Source organism: Oncorhynchus kisutch, linkage group LG18 (assembly GCF_002021735.2).
Source record: "Oncorhynchus kisutch isolate 150728-3 linkage group LG18, Okis_V2, whole genome shotgun sequence".
Classification (NCBI taxonomy): Eukaryota; Metazoa; Chordata; class Actinopteri; order Salmoniformes; family Salmonidae; genus Oncorhynchus; species Oncorhynchus kisutch.
In genome coordinates this window covers 28,793,486-28,815,497 of record NC_034191.2, presented here as the reverse complement: position 1 = coordinate 28,815,497, position 22,012 = coordinate 28,793,486, and the positions used below count along the sequence as shown (strand labels likewise).

The 22,012-nt window shown below is 42.6% G+C and overlaps 1 protein-coding gene and 1 pseudogene across 1 annotated transcript in view; both read left to right on the top strand.

Annotated features, from left to right (window-relative positions):
* The first annotated feature begins 8,385 nt into the window (after positions 1-8,385).
* On the top strand, positions 8,386-12,142 carry LOC109909429 (serine/threonine-protein kinase Nek8-like; annotated as a pseudogene).
* Positions 12,143-19,692: 7,550 nt separating this feature from the next.
* Positions 19,693-22,012, top strand: part of traf4a (tnf receptor-associated factor 4a) — a 50,711-nt gene continuing 48,391 nt past the window's right edge. Inside the window, exon 1 of the mRNA XM_020508045.2 lies at positions 19,693-20,297. Coding sequence (XP_020363634.1) covers positions 20,155-20,297 — 143 coding nt within the window. The 5' untranslated portion in view covers positions 19,693-20,154. The remainder of the gene's footprint in view (positions 20,298-22,012) is intronic.

Here is a 22,012-nt window from a genome sequence, read left to right as displayed (position 1 = left end):
AGGAACCGATATACTCAGTCAGTTAGGAAAGATAAGGCTAGCTTTTTCAAACAGAAATGTATTTCCTGTAGTACTAATTCCAAAAAGTTTTGGGACACTAAAGTCCATGGAGAATAAGAGCACCACCTCCCAGGTGCCCACTGCAATGAGGATAGGAAACACTGACACCACCGATAAATCTACGATAATCAAGAATTTCAATAAGCATTTTTTCTACGGCTGGCCATGCTTTCCACCTGGCTACCACTACCCCGGCCAACATCTCACGCCCCCTGCAGCAAAATTCCCAAGCCCCCAAAATTCCCAAGCTGTAAAGTCTGGGTCCCTACAAATCAGCTGGGCTAGACAATTTGGACCCTCTCTTTCTAAAATTATCCGCCGAAATTGTCGCAACTACTAGCCTATTCAACCTCTGTTTCGTATCGTCTGGGATCTCCGAAGATGGGAAAGCTGCCGCGGTCATCCCCCTCTTCAAAGGAGGAGACACTCTAGACCCAAACTGCTATAGACCTATATCCATCCCGCCCTGCCTTTCTAAAATCTTCGAAAGCCAAGTTAACAAACAGATCCCCGACCATTTCGAATCCCACCGTACCTTCTCCACTATGCAATCTGGTTTCCGAGCTGGTCATGAGTGCACCTCAGCCACGCTCAAGGTCCTAAACGATATCATAACCGCCATCGATAAAAGACAGTACTGTGCAGCCGTCTTCATCGACCTGGCCAAGGTTTTCGACTCTGTCAATCACCGCATTCTTATCGGCAGACTCGATAGCCTTTGCTTCTCAAATGACTGGTTCACCAACTACTTCTCAGATAGAGTTCAGTGTGTCAAATCAGAGGGCCTGGCAGTCTCTATGGGGGTGCCATAGGGTTCAATTCTCAGGCTGACTCTTTTCTCTGTATATATCAATGATGTTGCTCTTGCTGCTGGTGATTCTCTGATCCAACACTAAGCAGACGACACCATTCTGTATACATCTTGCCCTTCTTTGGACACTGTGTTAACAAACCTCCAAACAAGCTACAACGCCATACAACACTCCTTCCATGGCCTCCAACTGCTTTTAAATGCTAGTAAAACTAAGTGCATGCTCTTCAAGTGATTGCTGCCCGCACCCTCCCGCGCAACTAGCATCACTACTCTGGACGGTTTTGACCTAGAATATGTGGACAACTACAAATACCCAGGTGTCTGGTTAGACTGTAAACTCTCCTTTCGGACACGCATCAAGCATCTCCAATACAAAATTAAATATAGAATAGGCTTCCTATTTCGTAACAAAGCCTCCTTCACTCATGCTGTCAAACATATCCTTGTAAAACTGACTATCCTACCGATCCTTGCTTTGATGTCATTTACAAAATAGCCTCCAACACTCTACTCAACAAATTGGATGCAGTCTATCACAGTGCCATCTGTTTTGTCACCAAAGTCCCATATACTACCCACCACTGCGACCTGTATGCTCTCGTTGACTGGCCCTCACGACATATTCGCCACCAAACCCACTGGCTCCAGGTCATCTATAAGTCTTTGCTAGGTAAAGCCCCACCTTATCTCAGGTCACTGATCACCATAGCAACACCCACCCGTAGAATGCGCTCCAGCAGGTATATTTCACTGGTCATCCCCAAAGCCAACACTTCCTTCGGCAGCCTTTCCTTCCAGGTCTCTGCTGCCAATGACTGGAACGAATTGCAAAAATCACTGAAGCTGGAGACTTATATCTCCCTCTCTAACTTTAAGCATCAGCTGTCAGAGCAGCTTACTGCTTACTGCTGTGTACAGGTACAGCAAATCTGTAAATAGCACACCCAACTACCTCATCCCCATATTATTACTTACCCTCTTGCCCTTTTGCACCCCAGTATCTCTACTTGCACATCATCATCTGCACATCTATCACTCCAGTGTTAATGCTAATTGTAATTATTTCGCCTCTATGGCCTATTTATTGCCTATCTCCCTACTCTTCTACATTTGCACACACTGTACATGTAACGGCGTTCGTCTGTTGAAGGAGAGTCGGACCGAAATGCAGCGTGGTGGTTACTCATGTCTTTTAACGAAGATATAGCGATACACGAAATAACTTAAATACAAAAACAACAAACGAAACGTGAAAACCTATACAGCCTGTCTGGTGCTAACTAACACAAAGACAGGAACAATCACCCACAAACACACAGTGAAACCCAGGCTACCTAAATATGGTTCCCAATCAGAGACAACGAGAATCACCTGACTCTGATTGAGAACCGCCTCAGGCAGCTAAGCCTATGCTACACCCCTACTCAGCCGCAATCCCAATGCCTACAAAACCCCAATATGAAACACAACAAAATAAACCCATGTCACACCCTGGCCTGACCAAATATATAACGAAAACACAAAATACTATGACCAAGGCATGACAGTACATAGATCTTTCTATTGTGTTATTGACTGTACGTTTGTTGACGTGTAACTCTGTGTTGTTGTTTTTGTCACACTGCTTTGCTTTATCTTGGCCAGATCACAGGTGTAAATGAGAACTTGTTCTCAACTGGCCTACCTGGTTAAAAAATGGTGAAATTAAAATCAAATAAAAATTGTAAATAAGAATTTGTTCTTAACTGACTTGCCTAGTTAAATAAAGGTAAAATAAAAAATCAACTCTAACACCTTCTCACAAAGCAGCTGTTTTGCTTATGCATAGGTTTTTGATTCTGCTCTTTACAAGTCCTCACTGTCAGCTCTAGGTATGGAAACACAATTTCCCTAGTATAACATCCGGTTGTATACACTAGTGTTATAGTCGAAAGGCAGCATGTCTGTCCATCACCCATGATAGGTCTATCACCCTCCTCTAGGGCTGGTTCTGTCATGGGATGTGACATAACACCTATTTTGCATACCATCTTATGAATCTGAATTCTTAAAAGAAGCAGATAGGTTACCTTTGTTGACACTCGCAAAGAAAAGGCCCTAATTCATGTTGGTGCTTTTCCATGTAGACTTACCCCCACACTAGTGGGTCACCAGTGTTTTATGTTAATGTCAGCTATAGTGTAAATGTGTTTCCATTAGGAGTGTGACACTAAAGACTTGGCAAGCAGAATCAACAACCTTTGCATCACAAGAATGTTGCTTTGTGAGGTGTTTAAGTTCAGTTAGCCATTGTTCTGTAAATACCAGCTGAAAAGTACCAGTGGCCTGACTTTGGGCCTACGTCAGAGCATGCCCGCATAGATGGAAAAAGAAAAGTCTGAGCCCTTTGGGTAAAAAAACACTGGGGTAAATCCTCAGTGGAAATGCGCTGTGATTGGCTTTCTTGTAGAGGCTAATGGAAGAAATACCTCTTTGTGTCTGTCCAAAGTAGGTATTCCAATCCCAATATCATGTGGTGCGGCCGAATGGAATCTTAGTGCCTGGTTCAGTGCTCATTTGGCTGTATTGATTCTAGTGTGTGTCCCAAATGGCACCCTGTTCCCTATACAGTGCACGAACCCATAGGGTTCTGGTCAAAATTAGTGCAATATTATAGAAAAAAATGTGTAATTTGGGACACAAGCCTAGTGTCACAGAGAAAAAGTACAATGGAGATTTTGAACAGCCAATGAAGTGAAAAATCGAAGGGTTCATTTATTTCTGAGGGTCGTTAGTGCATTTTAATAGACAAACACAAATAAGCCTGTTTCAGTGGAGGATGGGGAAGATTCATCCGAATGCACAGCTGGCGGAAACTAGATTACACACTGCCAGATTTACCACAGAAAACATGTGTAGTCTGTGCCTAATGTAGTGTGTGCATATTTCTCTTCATTTGATGTACAGAAAGAAGGCCTGTATAAAAATCAATGAAGAAATTTAAATGATACCATTAAAATCAATGAATGCCACATAAAAGGTACTCAGTGAACGTCAATTGATTTCCCAAATGGAGTTCCAATGAGCAAAGGGTTGTTATGTTTGTACTTTAAGTCACGGGTGAGCTGATGGAAACAAACGTGACACATGTTTCTCTGCCTGTTAATGAATGATGGTTTCTTTTGTTAACAGACTGACAAAGAAAGGTGTTTAGGTTGTAACAATGTTGTTGACTGAAATCAACAGAAACCCATCACTCCATGAACACACACATAAGAGCTAAACCAACTCAATAGAGCCCTCACTTCACTGCTGTGAATAGAGTCATACCACCATGAACACAGCGGATAAGAACACTGCACCTCTATCATATAGACAAAGATGTAGGTAAACCACACATTGTCTGGGTCAGCAAGTCATCCTCATTATAGACCTGAACCACTAACGAGACAGGCACTGGCTGAGTTCTAAATGGCACCCTTTTCCCTACATACTGCACTGCTTTTGGGCTCCAGAGTGGCGCAGAGGTCTAAGGCACTGCATCTTAGTGCAAAGAGGCTATCACTACAGTCCCTGGTTAAAATCCAGGCTGTATCACATCAGGCTGTGATTGGGAGTCCCATAGTGCGGCGCACAATGGGCCCAGGTTTGGCTGGGGTAGGGCGTCATTGTAAATAAGAGTTTGTTCTTAACTGACTTGCCTAGTTAAATAAAGGTTCAATTAAATACATTTAAATTGACCAGAGATATGGCCCCTGGTCAGAAGTAATGAAATGTAACTACCCTCTCTAGTTTCCACATCTAGTAAACAATCTGCAGTGGGAAGTGTATGTTAGGTAAAAACATATTTTGGATGTGATTCTGACTTCCACCCATTGATTCCTGGCACTTTTATGAGGTGTCTCTCATCTCATGAGATCTCATAAATGTGATGATCTCTACAGATTGATTTACAACCAGACAAGCAGTTTCAGTTGTTCTTATCTTCCCACTCAAGTACATACTACGTGATTTAACGTCCGTAGTTTCGGTGTGCACACTACACTACACCTTCAGATAGTGCATTCCTGGACATTGACATCCATCCATCCAGTGACCCACACACAAACACCCCCAGTGATAGCACACAACTCAAAACAAAATATGTCACCCAGCAGGTCAAATATGTCACCCAGCAGGTCCAGGTAGTATGAGAGAGAGTGCACATTTCAGTTCAGCAAGGTCAACAAACAGTGTAAACAGACATTGATTACAATGATTTTCAGATCAGCATGTGGTGTTGGAAGATGTACCTGAGAATAAGCAGAAAATTTGCTGCTTCAAATGAGGGCTGTGATGTGTAACCAGCGCATTACAGACCTGACAAGGCCTCGTCAGAGAGACTACAATATGTTTGTTATGGCCTGCATTAGAGCAGAGACGGAAGCAGAAGGGACAGGAGCAAAGCTTGCCAGCTGACTGCTTATCTCAGCCAAAGGGAAGGCGCTCCATAATTACATGCCGTCTAGACACTTACAGTGCCTTGCGAAAGTATTCGGCCCCCTTGAACTTTGCGACCTTTTGCCACATTTCAGGCTTCAAACATAAAGATATAAAACTGTATTTTTTTGTGAAGAATCAACAACAAGTGGGACACAATCATGAAGTGGAACGACATTTATTGGATATTTCAAACTTTTTTAACAAATCAAAAGCGGAAAAATTGGGCGTGCAAAATTATTCAGCCCCCTTAAGTTAATACTTTGTAGCGCCACCTTTTGCTGCGATTACAGCTGTAAGTCGCTTGGGGTATGTCTCTATCAGTTTTGCACATCGAGAGACTGAATTTTTTTCCCATTCCTCCTTGCAAAACAGCTCGAGCTCAGTGAGGTTGGATGGAGAGCATTTGTGAACAGCAGTTTTCAGTTCTTTCCACAGATTCTCGATTGGATTCAGGTCTGGACTTTGACTTGGCCATTCTAACACCTGGATATGTTTATTTTTGAACCATTCCATTGTAGATTTTGCTTTATGTTTTGGATCATTGTCTTGTTGGAAGACAAATCTCCGTCCCAGTCTCAGGTCTTTTGCAGACTCCATCAAGTTTTCTTCCAGAATGGTCCTGTATTTGGCTCCATCCATCTTCCCATCAATTTTAACCATCTTCCCTGTCCCTGCTGAAGAAAAGCAGGCCCAAACGATGATGCTGCCACCACCATGTTTGACAGTGGGGATGGTGTATTCAGGGTGATGAGCTGTGTTGCTTTTATGTCAAACATAACGTTTTGCATTGTTGCCAAAAAGTTCAATTTTTGTTTCATCTGACCAGAGCACCTTCTTCCACATGTTTGGTGTGTCTCCCAGGTGGCTTGTGGCAAACTTTAAACAACACTTTTTATGGATATCTTTAAGAAATGGCTTTCTTCTTGCCACTCTTCCATAAAGGCCAGATTTGTACAATATACGACTGATTGTTGTCCTATGGACAGAGTCTCCACCTCAGCTGTAGATCTCTGCAGTTCATCCAGAGTGATCATGGGCCTCTTGGCTGCATCTCTGATCAGTCTTCTCTTTGTATGAGCTGAAAGTTTAGAGGGACGGCCAGGTCTTGGTAGATTTGCAGTGGTCTGATACTCCTTCCATTTCAATATTATCGCTTGCACAGTGCTCCTTGGGATGTTTAAAGCTTGGGAAATCTTTTGTATCCAAATCCGGCTTTAAACTTCTTCACAACAGTATCTCGAACCTGCCTGGTGTGTTCCTTGTTCTTCATGATGCTCTCTGCGCTTTTAACGGACCTCTGAGACTATCACAGTGCAGGTGCATTTATACGGAGACTTGATTACACACAGGTGGATTGTATTTATCATCATTAGTCATTTAGGTCAACATTGGATCAGATCATTCAGAGATCCTCACTGAACTTCTGGAGAGAGTTTGCTGCACTGAAAGTAAAGGGGCTAAATAATTTTGCACGCCCAATTTTTCAGTGTTAAAAAAGTTTGAAATATCCAATAAATGTCGTTCCACTTCATGATTGTGTCCCACTTGTTTTCGATTCTTCACAAAAAAATACAGTTTTATATCTTTATGTTTGAAGCCTGAAATGTGGCAAAAGGTCGCAAAGTTCAAGGGGGCCGAATACTTTAGCAAGGCACTGTATCTACAGCCCTACCTAGGAGAGAGATAATATGGGAATTAACACTCACTCACTCACTCACACACACACACACAACAGTATTTATGATGACAATGTCTAATTTAGTAAAATAATATGAAGGAACATTCAATAATAGCCTACAACAAAAAGCCTTTGTGTAACCACAAATAGCCCTAGACTCAGGCTCAAGGAAAACAGAAGAAGCTCGCTTTCAGACTTGCGTGCATTTTGTCCCTAGTTCATCTCTGTAGGAGCAGAGGAAGTGTTACCTGGAGACGAATTTTGATGTTTTTTTACAGCCTCGTCTTTACAGAGATAGAGAAGTATGAGAAAATCAAAGTGGTCGGAAGAGGAGCTTTTGGGTAATCCGAAAGAATGTACTTTGAACTTCTTGATGAAACTACATTGCTAAGGCACATTACTCTTATTCATACTGTAATGAAACAGCAAGGAGCAGGTCTCGAACCCTCGACCCCGAGGTCGGGTGCGCTATCGACTGTACCGCAAAAGCACGCTCGAGCGGCACAGTCGATTTCCGCGCTTAAAAAGCCAGGGTCGTTACACTACTCACTCCCTTCAAAGAGCGCGCCCTCGCGCTAGTTTGCGACTCTACGTCTTACAGGAACGCGCTCACCGGCCAAGCACACGCACTGTCGTGGATGCAAGGTCCGATCACTTCTGACATCAGTGTAATGAAACAGGCAGGGAGCAGGTCACAAACCCTCGACCTTCTAGCCCGAGGTCCGGCGCGCTATCGACTGTGCCGCAAAAGCATGCTAGAGTCCATTTCCGCGCGTATAAACCCAGGGTCGTTACAATACTTTGTGATGTTTAATTTCTCTTCCTGTCAAACTTAAATCACGGAAAGCATGTACATTGGTTCAGGCGCGCCCATCTTTAATTAAATGTCCCGCGCTCATAGAATTCGAATTATTCGCTCATTGTATTTCTATAGCTGCCCTAATCAATATTGTACAATACTAGTACATGATGAGTGCAAAGCTACTGTGTTGTCTTTTTAGTCATAACTAACTGTGATGTGTAATGTTATTTGCCCATTATATAAATTGTCAAATTCTAGTTCTAATGCCCACATGCATGAATGCATTCATATTTATTACCCAATCTTCCTGGGGTCGAGCAAAAGTAAGGCAGTTTATACATTTATAAAAACTTTACAATACATTCACAGATTTCACATTACATAGCAATTTTCAATAACATCTGCTAAACACATGTGACAAATACAATTTGATTTGATTTAGCATCCATATCAGTAGCAATAATGTACAAGAGCATACAAGCAAGTAGGCCCACTGTAAGGGGATAGCCTACACCAGAACACACGTTCCCAACTCTTCACCACGCTACTCATTCTCCACCTTCCCATGTCATGTGTGACAGGATAGTGCACCTGTGTCGCCTGCGCAGTGACGGGGCCTTTGTGATCCTGAAGTAGATCCCAGTAGAGTAGATGTTCAGTGAACGCCTCAACGCCCAGGACGAGTGCCAGGTGCTAAAGCTGCTCAACCACCCCAACATCATAGAGTACTATGAGAACTTCCTGGAGGACAAGGCTCTGATGATCGCTATGGAATATGCACCAGGTACTGTCACATTACCCCCCCCCCATAAGGTACATAGCTCACTGATCTCATGAAAGTCTGACACCTATCCTGTAACATAGGGTGTCATATGTTTTGCTTGTCAGATGTTCCCCATGAGGTCTCATCAGATGTCAGTCCCTGTTATAAAGCTTCAGGAGATATATGATATAGGGCACTGCATTATGTTCTAAAACTGTGGCCTGAGAGCATGATCTATTCTACTGTAACTATTATTTCCCTGGATTCTTACTGTAGGTGGAGCCCTAGCCGACTACATTCAGAAGCACTGTAAACTCCTTGCTGGATGAGGACATCATCCTGTAGTTCTTAGTCCAGATCTTGCTGGCCCTGTACCATGTGCACAACAAATCCATCCTACACCGCAAGCTGAAGACCCAGAACATTCTGCTTGACAAGCATCAAATGATTGTCAAAATAGGCAACTTTGGAATCTCCAAAATCCTTGTCAGCAAGAGCAAAGCCTACACTGTGAGTGGACATGATCTAGCATTGGTCACCTGACTACATAGTAACAGCAAAATACGTCCGTGGATGATAAGCATAGTCATAGGCAACACTGGCAGTAGAGTTGATCCTTTGTTTTATTTCCATTCAGGTGGTGGAGGCCGCAGGCTGCATCTCTCCGGAGCTGTGTGATGGAAAGCCCTATAATCAGAAGAGTGATATCTGGGTGCTGGGCTGTGTTCTATATGAGCTAGCCAGCCTCGAGAGCTTTTGAGACTGCTGTACACATTTCTTTCAAATGCACTTCGTACATTGCCATTACAATTTCATAAACTGTCCTTGCACAGGATCCAAAAGATCCAAAAATAGCATTGAAGTGAATCATATCTCACATTAGTTTTTGAAGCACGTATCTTTCCATCTCCATGTAAAATGTATTTAATTTGTTGGATGATGCGTAAAGCTTACTGGTCCAAAAGTAAACCCATAAAGAAATCAAGGCATTAGCATTGTTTTAATATTTAATTCCTCTCCTTGGGCTTACTCACTCTTCCTTCTTTTACAGAACCTACCTGCCCTAGTGTTGAAGATCATGAGTGGTACCTTTGCCCCCATCTCAGACCGGTACCGTCCAGAACTCAGGAAGTTCATAATGAACATGCTCAACCTGGACCCATCCAAACGCCCACAGCTCAATGAGATCATGGCCCACCCTGTTTGCATCAAACCCCTGCTCAACCACTTCACTGATATAGGCAACGTCAAAATGTGCAGGTAGTGAATGCCACAAAAGTCTATCCCAAATGGCACACTATTCCCTATACAGTTCACTATATAGGGAATAGGATGCCATTTTGGACACAGACAAAGCCTCTAGCTTCTAGTCACCAGACTCATCGTAAGAAAACAACCATTTATCTCATGTATACATACATTACCATTGATGGAAGTGTATGTATATAATATTCAAATACATTTTGATTTCTGATCCATAATTGAGAAACCACTGTCCACCGTGCAGTCAGGAGGTCATGGTAAACCGGGAGGGCGAATGACCGGCACAAGGTCATTCAGAGGTCAGTGACATTCCTGCCACATCTATGATTGAACCGGTTCTGTAATAATTAACACCCTTTAGTATAATGTTTTGTCCTGTACTAGATGGACAGATGGGAACAGGACAATTGCACTCCCTCCCGCTGTCATCAGTGTACACATGGGGCAGTGGCATCCCTGCGTCTGCCCATGCTCAACACAGAGGTGCTGCAGGTGGCCCTGGGACGCACACAGAAGATGGGCGTCACCAAGTCAGGCTGACTCATCACCTAGGAGGTCAGATTGGATTTCTTGATCCACATTTCCCTTCTCTGTCTGAATTAGCCTTGTCAACCACAGTTAGGTTTCATAGATAAATATTGCCCGCAACCATCTAAGCTACTAGCTGCCACTTTAATACCCTCAGATTATGCATTAGAATGGTTACAAGATGAAGGATTTGTTTTTAACGATATGAGAGTGTTATCTGGATAGTCTTTAGTATCAGCAGTATTCACACATTTCCTAACCACATCCTAATGGTACGGTGCCAGGCGATGTCAGTAGGATCTGGTGAGCCCACTCTGCCTGGTGCAGTAGAACAGATGCAGCTGCAGTTCAGCTCTCGCTTCCTGGAGGGACAGTCTGGAGTCACCATCAAGTATGTGTCCTGTGGGGATCTCTTCACCACCTGTATGACAGGTACAGGCCATAATAGCATCTCAACTGGCACCCTATTCCCTATATAGTGCACTAATTTTGACCAGGGTCAATAGGGCACTGGTCAAAAGTAGTGCACTAAGGGCCCATAGGGCTCTGGTCAAAGTAGTGCACTATATAGGGAATAGGGTGCCATTTGGGATGTACACCATCGCTTATTGTTTCCTGCTGGGGGGCACAGCATCTGTGTCAGGTCAGCCTCAGTAGGGGAGCTTCACTATAGGAAATCAATATTTATTCACTGTGTGTTTTTGCTACCGCACACACACACTGCAGTATATAGCACTATCATAAAGCACTGGAGCAGCATTAGAATGTAAGCTGCACTTGGAAGTGTGGATGTAATCACCTCTTTTACAGAACATTCATCAGTGTTTGTCCTCCCCTACAGAATGTAATCTCCACACTGCTGACCTGGCGTTTAATAGGTATACTTTCTCTAACTGGGATACACCGTTAGTCACAGTCATAGTCTTGAGTGAGCTGTCATTAGTCCAATACCAAAAGCAGATAACACACGATTAAACTCCCAGCTCAATTTCCTGCTCCCTTATCACCATTTATCACTGTGGTGGAGCAGATTAGTATTCCCTTGTTAGGGATTAAAACACACACTATGCTATAGCCACACCCATCAGCTCATCGTACCTATAATCTCCTCTATTTATTTTCAATTTGCAGAACGAGGTGTTATGATGACGTTTGGAAGCGGAAGCAATGGCTGTCTCGGACATGGGGAATTTTAATGATGTAACACAGGTAAATGTCTATGATTTTGAGGTTTGTTATAAACGTTGTCAGTCGTTCTGGGGGAAAGCTTGATATTATTTATCTATATGTATTTATGCCCAGCCCAAGATCGTGGAGGCCTTACTCAGATACGAGCTGGTCCAGGTGTCATGTGATGCTTCCCATGTGCTTGCTGTGACCAATGACAGAGAAATATTCTTCTGGGGAAGAGGTGACAATGGTAAATGAGCAAGTTTATTTTGGGGGTCGTCAATCACTCTCTGTCTTCTTTAATTATGTCAGCAGTGGCTGTGGGAGAGCTTGGCATTCTAACATAATGTTTTGCTTTCTGCACTCTCATGTTCCCTATCTGTTCCTCTCTGTGGCAGGTCGCCTGGGGCTGGGCATCCAGGACTCCCACAACTCTCCCCAGCAGGTGTGTGTGCCAGGGGAGTTTGAGGCCCACAGGGTGCTGTGTGGAGTGGATTGCTCCATGGTTATCAGCACCCATAACAGCATTCTGGCCTGTGGCAGCATCGGGTAAAGTTACCTTCTCTTATAGGCTACTTAGTAGAATATTTGAGTTCCAATTAACCAGTAAGCAAAAATCATCTAGTAGGATCAAGATATGAGCTACAATGCATGTAACAAACTAGTCCACATTTAAAATCAATTTCCTCTTCTGAACAGATGCTTGTTTTCGAGCCTAAATATTGTGCATTCATTAGGATAAACATTCCCCTGGAATGTAGTAACAACATAATGAACATATTCAGTCATTGCATGAAAGTGCTGTGAAATTGTACTGGCATTCCACAGAGGTTACTATTAATGCGATCAATCCTTTTCATTAACAACTCACTAAAGAGCAGCGCTCACGTTAAAGGTGAAACATGCTAACTTTATTTCCACTGCACCAACACCCTGCTTGCTTAAGCACTGACATAGCTCTTCATTGACATGCTTTTTTGTGTTAAACTAATGCATGGGTTTATATTTTCTTCTGGGCCAATATCCAGTGAGGCAGCATTCTCTTACGGTGACAAACACTCTCTCTCTGATAGTTAACCCATCTACCAGAAATCCTCATGGGCAGGAAGCAGGGTTCTATTAGAGCGAGGTTTAGGAGAATGAGCACAGTGCTATCTGATCTGGGTTCAAATACTATTTGAAATTATTTCAAATACTATTTGAAATTATTTCAAATACTTGATCTGTGCTTAATTGAGTTTGCGTGGTTTAATGGACCAATTATAATATTCTCAAAACTGCTAACCCCTGCCTATCTGTCACTACAGACAGGTTAAAGCTTACAGTCATAGTATTTGAAAGATTTCAGATAGTATTTTAATCCAGGCCTGAGTGCTATAGCAGGGCATAGTGTGATGCTGAGTGGAGACAGCACTGCCCAGATACCTGTGGTTTACCTACTTCCTGCCCTCCCTAACTCTCTTACTCACTCTACTCCGTACGGAATATTTTCTCTGCCTTGAACACAGAACTCCCCCTCAATGAATTCTTACAGAACATGACACAGCATTTCCTTCTTACACTTTTGTAGTGTGAAATTGTAGAAAACCCATTTCAGCTGATAAGGTCAACTGGATCTAGTTTACTTTTAAGATATCAATGTTTCCCTTTTGATACGATTCAAACATTATTTTTAATGAATTGACCAGAATAGTAGATTGATATTTTCTTCTAAGGCTGTTTACACAGGCAGTCCACTTCTGTTAGTTTTCCAATAATTGTGTTTGGACCAATCAGATCAGATCTTTTGCATGCCAATAATTGATCAAAAGATCAGAATTTGTCTCCCCATTATCATTTACATTTAAGCCTATAAATGTGTTGCCATGAAAACAATTGTGACTCCTCTAAATGTGCTTGGTTAGGTTCAACAACCTGCGGTTGGATAAGATCAACACTGCAAAGGAGCCAGCCCCCTGTGACCAGACTGAAGTAGTCCACTCGTTCAGTCTTGTCCAATCAGCACCGCTGAACGTGGACAAGGTTGTTTACATTTATATTGGAACAGCCCACTCGGTTGCTGTCAGAGGTTAAATTATATTTTGTCTTCACCGGAAATGTCACCATGCAGTTCCTGAACCCATTGTAATTAGAAACCCAAAGTTCCTATAAGCTGCAAGGACGTGACATGCCTAAATAGTAAAACATCTAGATGTATTGTAATATATAGTATTATCTACTATAGGATGTTTGTGCTTCTATGTGTCTTTTGACAATACAAAATAACAATCTTCTTCACACATTTAATTCCCCTGTTCCGTGTGTCCAGAGGAGGGTCAGTGTTTCACATTTGGTAGTAACCAGCATGGTCAGTTGGGCTGTAGCTCCCGTCGGACCAGTCGTGTGCCCTTCCTGGGCCTACAGGGCATCACCATGGTAGCCTGTGGGAAAGCCTTCACTCTAGCCATTGGATCAGGTGTGTAGAGGGCATTAGCAATCAGGGAATATATGTTACGGTTTTCTGAAAAATGAACAATATACAAAAACGTGAAAACCGAAACAGCCCTATCTGGTGCAACAGAGACAGGAACAATCACCCACGAAATACTCAAAAGAAAATGGCTGCCTAAATATGGTTCCCAATCAGAGACAACGATAAACACCTGCCTCTGATTGAGAACCACTCTAGGCAACCATAGACTTACCTAGACTACTTCACTAACCACAATCCCATAACCTACAAAAAAAACCTAGACGAAACACACCACATAAATACCCATGTCACACCCTGGCCTGACCAAAATAATAAATAAAACACAAAATACTAAGGCCAGGGCGTGACAATATGCTTTAAGCGGACATTTTCAATTTATATAAAGTATTGGAGAAATGTGATGTCCTCAGTAAACTTTGGATGTTAGATAACGCACTTTATTAGAAGAGCTAATTGAACACTGTACCAATCGGTTTCTGTAATGTCTATGGAGGTGTGCTTTCAGCAAATGCTTTAACAGATGTGTATTAGACATTTTCCAAAGGGTAGAAAGTTGTGGAGAATGCATGTCAGAATGTGTCAATGATCAGCATGACCTCCCATAGGGAGATTGCAGGCACAGTCACCTCATTGTTTAGGGCTGGTTTTGTTCAGCTCTGCTCTCCCAGGGATAGAGCCATTATGCTGGCATGGCAGGAGCAGGGAGGAGAAGAGAGGGCAGGTAAGACGAGGGAGAAGAGAGGGCTGTTTGTTAAGGATTGTGCAGATTCATGAATCCTGGGGTGTGCGCTGAAGAACGTAACTATTCTCTTCACTCTATCTTGGTGTAGAAGGGGAGGAGTATATCTGGAGAAAGGGGGCCCATGGCCGCCTCGGAAGAAAAGAGGTGGATTCTGAGATTCCGAAAGCAGTGCAGCTCGACGAGAGCCACCCGTTCACTGTGACGGTGGCCTGTTGTCATGGAAACAGTCTGCTGGCAGTGAAACATAATATTTTTCCTATTACCTTTTTGTTAAACAAAAGTATGTGAAATTGCCAGTAGCACATACTGTTTGTGGTGAAATCAAACAGAAGGCAAAGGTGAAACTTGAGACAAGCTCCCTTAGATGAAGCTGACAGAGATCCATGTTTTTTTCCTTGTAGAACAGAAGGTCTGAAAGAGCCTATTTGTTAATAGCTTGATAATTAGCTAACCCCACCATGCAGATTTTCCTGTAGCTTTCTCACAGTCAGTTAATTCAAAAGTGACCACCAAGCCCCATGTTTGGCTTTTTGTGTCTCCATCGCCTCAGGGTCTGTAGTAACAGAGGCTCATTAACGTGGATGAGGCAATCAGTTGTGCCTTGCTCTCCACAAGCAATAAAATTAACAACAGGGGCCTGCCTCCCTGTCATTCTTAGCTCGTTAGGCATTGGGGAGATGAGCTGGGGTTAGCTCTGTTTATAAACCTGAATGTAACAAACCAGTGTCTCTGATAATAGGCATCCTCTGCTATCTCCACAAAACCAGGCAGAGGGTTGGTTAGGTTGAATGTCTGTATCCATTTACACCAGTAATCATTTACTCACATTTCACTATTTACCATACATAGTGCACAGTTAAAGTTATTGATTTCAGTTTGCTTGCATGCATTGTATGGATCTTCATGTAATGTGAATATTTCCCCAACCTTAACAAGAGAATGTATTATCCAACCTGTGAGTAACGGTCCCTCTCATAAGGAAAAGCGAACAAGCTAGCAATTCCTCTGCTTTAAAACAATGATGGTTTCGCAAATGGCACAATATTCCCTTTGTAGTGCACTAATCACTAGTACTGCACTATATAGGGAATAGGGTGCCAAATGGGACGCACCCAATATCTATTAAAATGCAACCCTCCCATTGAAAATATATACAGATTTAGGAAAGATTAAATTGAACATAAAATCTGATCAGTACGTAAGAGAGACGTCTCTAATTTTTGGAAGAGACCCAAGTTCCAGTCCTGTTCCAGTGTAACTCGGACCTGGCTGCTTACCATGTGGTAGTGACCTGAAACGCCAACACAGTAGCCAGAGTGCCCTCACACAGGTCATTTCACCCACATTTGACTTCCATGGCTTTTGTTATTTTATCAGTATATGAGTAGTACATTAGTCCAGATACAGTATGACTAAATCCATGGTAGACAATGGCAGTGTGTGGGCATTAGAAACATTCTTGTGCCACCACACCTACTGCATTGTGAAGTAACCAAGAAGAAATGTGGGTGTATCTATATCTAAAATACAAGAGGGAAATAATTCAATACCTGTCCTGAAACCTTTTACAAGACTCAGACCCCTTATTGCATGTAACTGTACACATGCATGCATTGGGTAAGATGGTATATTCTTGTCTGTCTTTAGTGCTAATATAAGTGATACGTTGATGGCTTCTCTGTTTACTCTTATTTTTCTCAGCTTTGCTTGAGGAGCCCGTCCCCAGATGATACAGCTCTGTAAACCATTCCACCACCGTCCAGCCCCTCACAGATCTTCGTTGTAAAGGGTTTTAACACTGTTTCCCATGCTTGTTCAGTGAACCATGAACAATTAATGAACATGCACCTGTGGAACGGTCATGAAGACACTAACAGCTTACAGACGGTAGGCAATTAAGGTCACAGTTATGAAAACTTAGGACAGTAAAGAGGCCTTTCTACTGACTCTAAAAAACACCAAAAGAAAGATGCCCAAGATGCTTAGGCATGCTGCAAGGAGGCATGAGGACTGCAGATGTGGCCAGGAAAATAAATGGCAATGTCCGTACTGTGAGACGCCTAAGACAGTGCTACAGGGAGACAGGACAGACAGTTGACCGTCCTTGCAGTGGCAGACCACGTGTAACAACACCTGCACAGGATGGGTACATCCGAACATGAAACCTGCGGGACAGGTACAGGATGGCAACAACTGCCCGAGTTACACCAGGAACGCACAATCCCTCCATCAGTGCTCAGACTGTCCGCAATAGGCTGAGAGAGGCTCGACTAAGGGCTTGTAGGACATGCACAATCCCTCCATCTTGGGGGAATGTCCTACAAGCCCTTAGTCAAGCCTCTCTCGGCCTATTGCGGACAGTCTGAGCACTGATGGAGGGATTGTGCGTTCCTGGCACGCACAATCCCTCCATCAGTGCTCAGACTGTTTGCAATAGGCTGAGAGAGGCTCGACTAAGGGCTTGTAGGACTGTTGTAAGGCAGGTCCTCACCAGCCATCACCGGCAACAACGTCGGCTATGGGCACAAACCCACCGTCACTGGACCAGACAGGACTGGCAAGAAGCGCTCTTCACTGTCGAGTCAAGGTTTTGTCTCACCAGGGGTGATGGTCGGATTCGTATTTATCGTTGAATGAGCGTTACACCGAGGCCTGTACTCTGGAGCAAGGGATCGATTTGGAGGTGGAGAAGCCGTCATGGTCTGGTGCGGTGTGTCACAGCATCATCGGACTGAGCTTGTTGTCATCGACCCTCCAGCATGACAATGCCATCAGCCATACTGCTCGTTCTGTGAGTGATTTTCTGCAAGACAGGAATGTCAGTGTTCTGCCATGGCCAGCGAAAGGCCCGGATCGCAATCCCATTGAGCACGTCTGGGATCTGTTGGATCGGAGGGTGAGGGCTAGGGCCATTCCCCCAAGAAATGTCAGACAGGTGCCTTGGTGGAAGAGTGGGGTAACATCTCACAGCAAGAACTGGCAAATCTGGTGCAGTCCATGAGGAGGAGATACTGCACTGCAGTACTTAATGCAGCTGGTGGCCACACCAGATACTGACTGTTACTTTTAATTTTGACACCCCCCTTTTTTCAGGGACACATTATTCAATTTCTGTTAGTCACATGTCTGTGGAACTTGTTCAGTTTGTCTCAGTTGTTGAATCTTATTATGTTCATACAAATATTTACACATGTTAAGTTTGCTGAAAATAAACGCAGTTTACAGTGAGAGGACATTTCTTTTTTTGCTGAGTTTATTTAGCTTCCTAAGCTTGTGTAGCTAATATAATGCTCTACCAAAAGTATTGGAGTGAGATAGCAGGAGGAGGTCATTGGGGAGCTGTCGTGCAGTAAGGTTTTGTCTTCTCTCACTAGAGGTTAGCATGATACAATACACAGTCCCAGGATGTCTAACTGGTTTGGTAGCTTTATTTACCCAGTATTTAGTTAGACAAAACAATGTTTAGGACTGCCACTACAGTGTGAGCCTACTAACTGACTCGTCAGTCAAATGAAGCAAACAAGTACGACACTTTAAATCTTGAGCACATTATCAGTGGCTCTCATTGTGCTTTTAGGATTAGTCCTCATCAATTGGATTAGTAACTTTTGTTTTCATTTACAATAACAAGTGGTTTGTTTCGTGTCATAGTAAGGTACTTTTACACAACACATGAACAGTGAAAGTTTCTTTAAGGCTGACTAAAGGAGGCCACTGCTAAAGTAAATGCCATTCAAGACATATGGATCTTTCAATCCTCAAGTGTTCATAGATTGTTTAAGATTTTTGATGTGGAAGGGTCACTAACAGCATGGCACAGGTATGAGAGACACATTAAGAGTCAATCTTGTCTCTTCAGCTGTATGTGTCATAGGCATGAGTCCGTTTGGTATGATGTGCTTAATTATAACACTGGTTTCATCCCGAAGGGCACCCTATTCTCTACATAGTGCACTACTTATGAACGGAGCCATATAGGCCCTGGTCAAAAATAGTGCACTATATAGAGAAAAGGGTGCGATCACTGGCTTGATCTTACGTTGGAAAGCCTCCAAACAGGCTGAGGTGGTGAGTAAACTGTAGTGCAAAAAAAGGTGGGTCACTGTCTAGTATAGAGAGATTTACATGGTTATTAACGTCACGCCAGGGTAAACCTACACAAAACACAGCCCTGATTTTAAGTGTTTCTAAAATCCCATATGGGAAAAATGAATGCTGGAAAAACGATTGCAACCATTTCCCTGTTTGACCGCTAGGTTGTATGGGTATTATGATTCATACTGTGGTACTATATTGTTGACAGGGTCTGTGATTTAGTAATACTACGATGCTGTAGCAGATTTTCGCCAGTTATTTGAAGAAAGAGTATGTGCCTGTGTGATGATGTAATCCTGAAGCAACAAGGTTGGTGATGACAACCTATGGCTATTGAATATTTGTAAATGGACACAATTGTAAAGGTTTTAAAGACAAGTTATTGTCCTGTCATTCGAAACCACTTCCGACAATTATCGAAGTCAATGTTTCATATTGATGATCATATTTATCTGCAACTCCATGAATATCAGGCTCTTCTTTTTCAGTTTCACCACCAGAGGGCAGTTTTTCCTAATTAGTTATTAATGTGTCTACCTAGGGTCAATTCATCAATACATGTCATGTTTTCTGTGCAGACTTTAGGATGTCAAAACATTTCCCTTTGTGATTGAACATTAGATACTGTATCTGTACCCTTTTTTAAGTGAACATGCTCCTTTCAAGCTATTTAATTAAAGTCACAATTTGCAGGTGAAAGCATACATTATTTCCATTCATTTTAGATTATCATTCATTTAATAAAAAAGAGAGTTTAATTAAATAGCTGACAAATAAATCAAATCAAAGGAGGAGATATCATTGACCCATAGCATAGAAAAGCAGATAGGCTATGTTGAGTTCACTTTCGACTCCTCCCGCTCCTCCCACTAAGAAAAATAGTAGGCGGGGGTATGCACCTAAACAGATGGGATGAGAGCATTGTCTTTAATCTGTCTCTGTTACCTCTGCATGGAGACATGCGGACGATTTTCCTGCATTTATAGACCCAGATGAATATTGTCAGAAGAAGACATCGCCAGGTTCTGATGCAATAACGTTTATACTTCGAGGATTCCCTTTGTTTCCAACTCGGTCACCCGGTTGCTGGAGAGACAGCGGAGCTGAATCGGTCAATCATTTCGTCTCGCAAACCGATCTGTCGCTGGCTGGCGAAGGGGACATGAATATCTGAGAATCTCTCTGGTGACGGCCATCAGAAGAGAGACATCGGTGGCATCATACCACAAATCGCATAGGTGGACAGGACACAGGGGCGAAGGGAGAGACATTAATCAGCAGTGTATTTCTACTCCTCCTGCAGCAATGCCAGGGTTTGATTACAAGTTTCTGGAGAAACCGAAGAGACGGTTTCAATGTCCCTTATGCAGTAAAGCCATGCGAGACCCTGTTCAAGTTTCTACGTGTGGCCACCGATTTTGTGACACCTGTCTACAAGAATTTTTAAGGTAAGCTGTTGGTCTGTGTCTGTGTTTCTGTATGTCTTTCTGTGTGTGTCTGTCTCGCTCTCTCTCTGTGAATGTATATGTGTGTGTGTGTCATATTCCAGATTCAGAGCGATTAGTCTATTGGATTGTCATAATGATATTACATTGTAATGTGTTCTGTATACACAAAGCCTTAAGGGTAAGTCAACACCACTTCCTTTTACCTATAATATTGTTTCACCTGTGAGTGCAAAGGCCTTACAAAGGAAGGACACGCCTACAGGATATGTTTACATATATACTTTCCAATTGAAACTGAACATTAATGATTAGTTCCTAGAGTGTGAGACAAGACATGTAGCCTATACACACAGAGAGAGAGAAGTCTAAAAGCAAGTTTTTTCAGTGTTCTTTAAACCAGTGGTTTTGAAAGTCTATGTCAAAAAAAAAAATATATATATATATATATACAGTGCATTCGAAAAGTATTCTAACCCATTGACTGTTTTCACATTTTGCTACATTACAGCCTTATTCTAAAATTGATCAAATAATTTTTTTCCCCACATGAATCTACACACAATAGCCTATAATGACAATGCAAAAACAGGTTTTTAGAAATTTTGGCAAATGTATTAAAAATAAAAAACAGAAATATAACATTTACATAAGTATTCAGACCCTTTATTCAGTACTTTGTTGAAGCACCTTTGGCAGCGATTACAGCCTAGAGTCTTCTTGGGTAAAACGCTACAAGCTTGGTACACCTGTATTTGGGGAGTTTCTCCCATTCATCTCTGCAGATCCTCTCAAGCTCTGTTAGTTTGGATGGGGAGCGTTGCTGCTCAGCTATTTTCAGGTCTCTCCAGAGATGCTCAAGTTCTGGCTCTGGCTGGCCACTCAAGGACATTTAGAGACTTGTTCCGAAGCCATTCCTGCGTTGTCTTGGCTGTGTGCTTATGGTTGTTGTCCCTGAAAAACATCCCCACAGCATGATGCTGCTACCACCACCATGCTTCCATGTATTGATGGTTCCAGGTTTCCTCGACGTGACGCTTGGTATTCAGGCCAAAGAGTTCAATCTTGGTTTCATCTGACCAGAGAATCTCGTTTCTCATGGTCTGAGTCCTTTAGGTTCCTTTTGGCAAACTCCAAGCAGGCTGTCATGTGCCTTTTACAGAGGAGTGGCTTCTGTCTGGCCACTCTACCATTAAGGCCTGATTGGTGGAGTGCAGCAGAGATGGTTGTCCTTTTGGAAGGTTCTCCTATCTCTACAGAGGAACTCTGGAGCTCTGTCAGAGTGACCATCGAGTTCTTGGACACCTCACTGACCAAGACCCTTCTCCAATAAAGTTGTAGAAACATCTCAAGGATGATCGATGGAAACAGGATACACCTGAGTTAAATTTTGAGTCTCATAGCAAAGGTTCTGAATATTTATGTAAATAAGGTATTTCTGTTTTTCTTTAAACCTGTTTTCACTTTGTCATTGTGAGGTATTGTGTGTAGATTGCTTATAATTTATATATTATAATTGTTTTACTCCATTTTAGAATAAGGCTGTAACGAATCAAAATATATAATATATTTTAGATTATTCAGTGGCCACACTTTGCCTTGATGACAGCTTTGCACACTCTTGGCATTCTCTTAACCAGCTTCGTGAGGTAGTCACCTGAAATGCATTTCAATTTACAGGTGTGCCTTGTTAAAAGTTAATTTTTGGAATGTCTTTC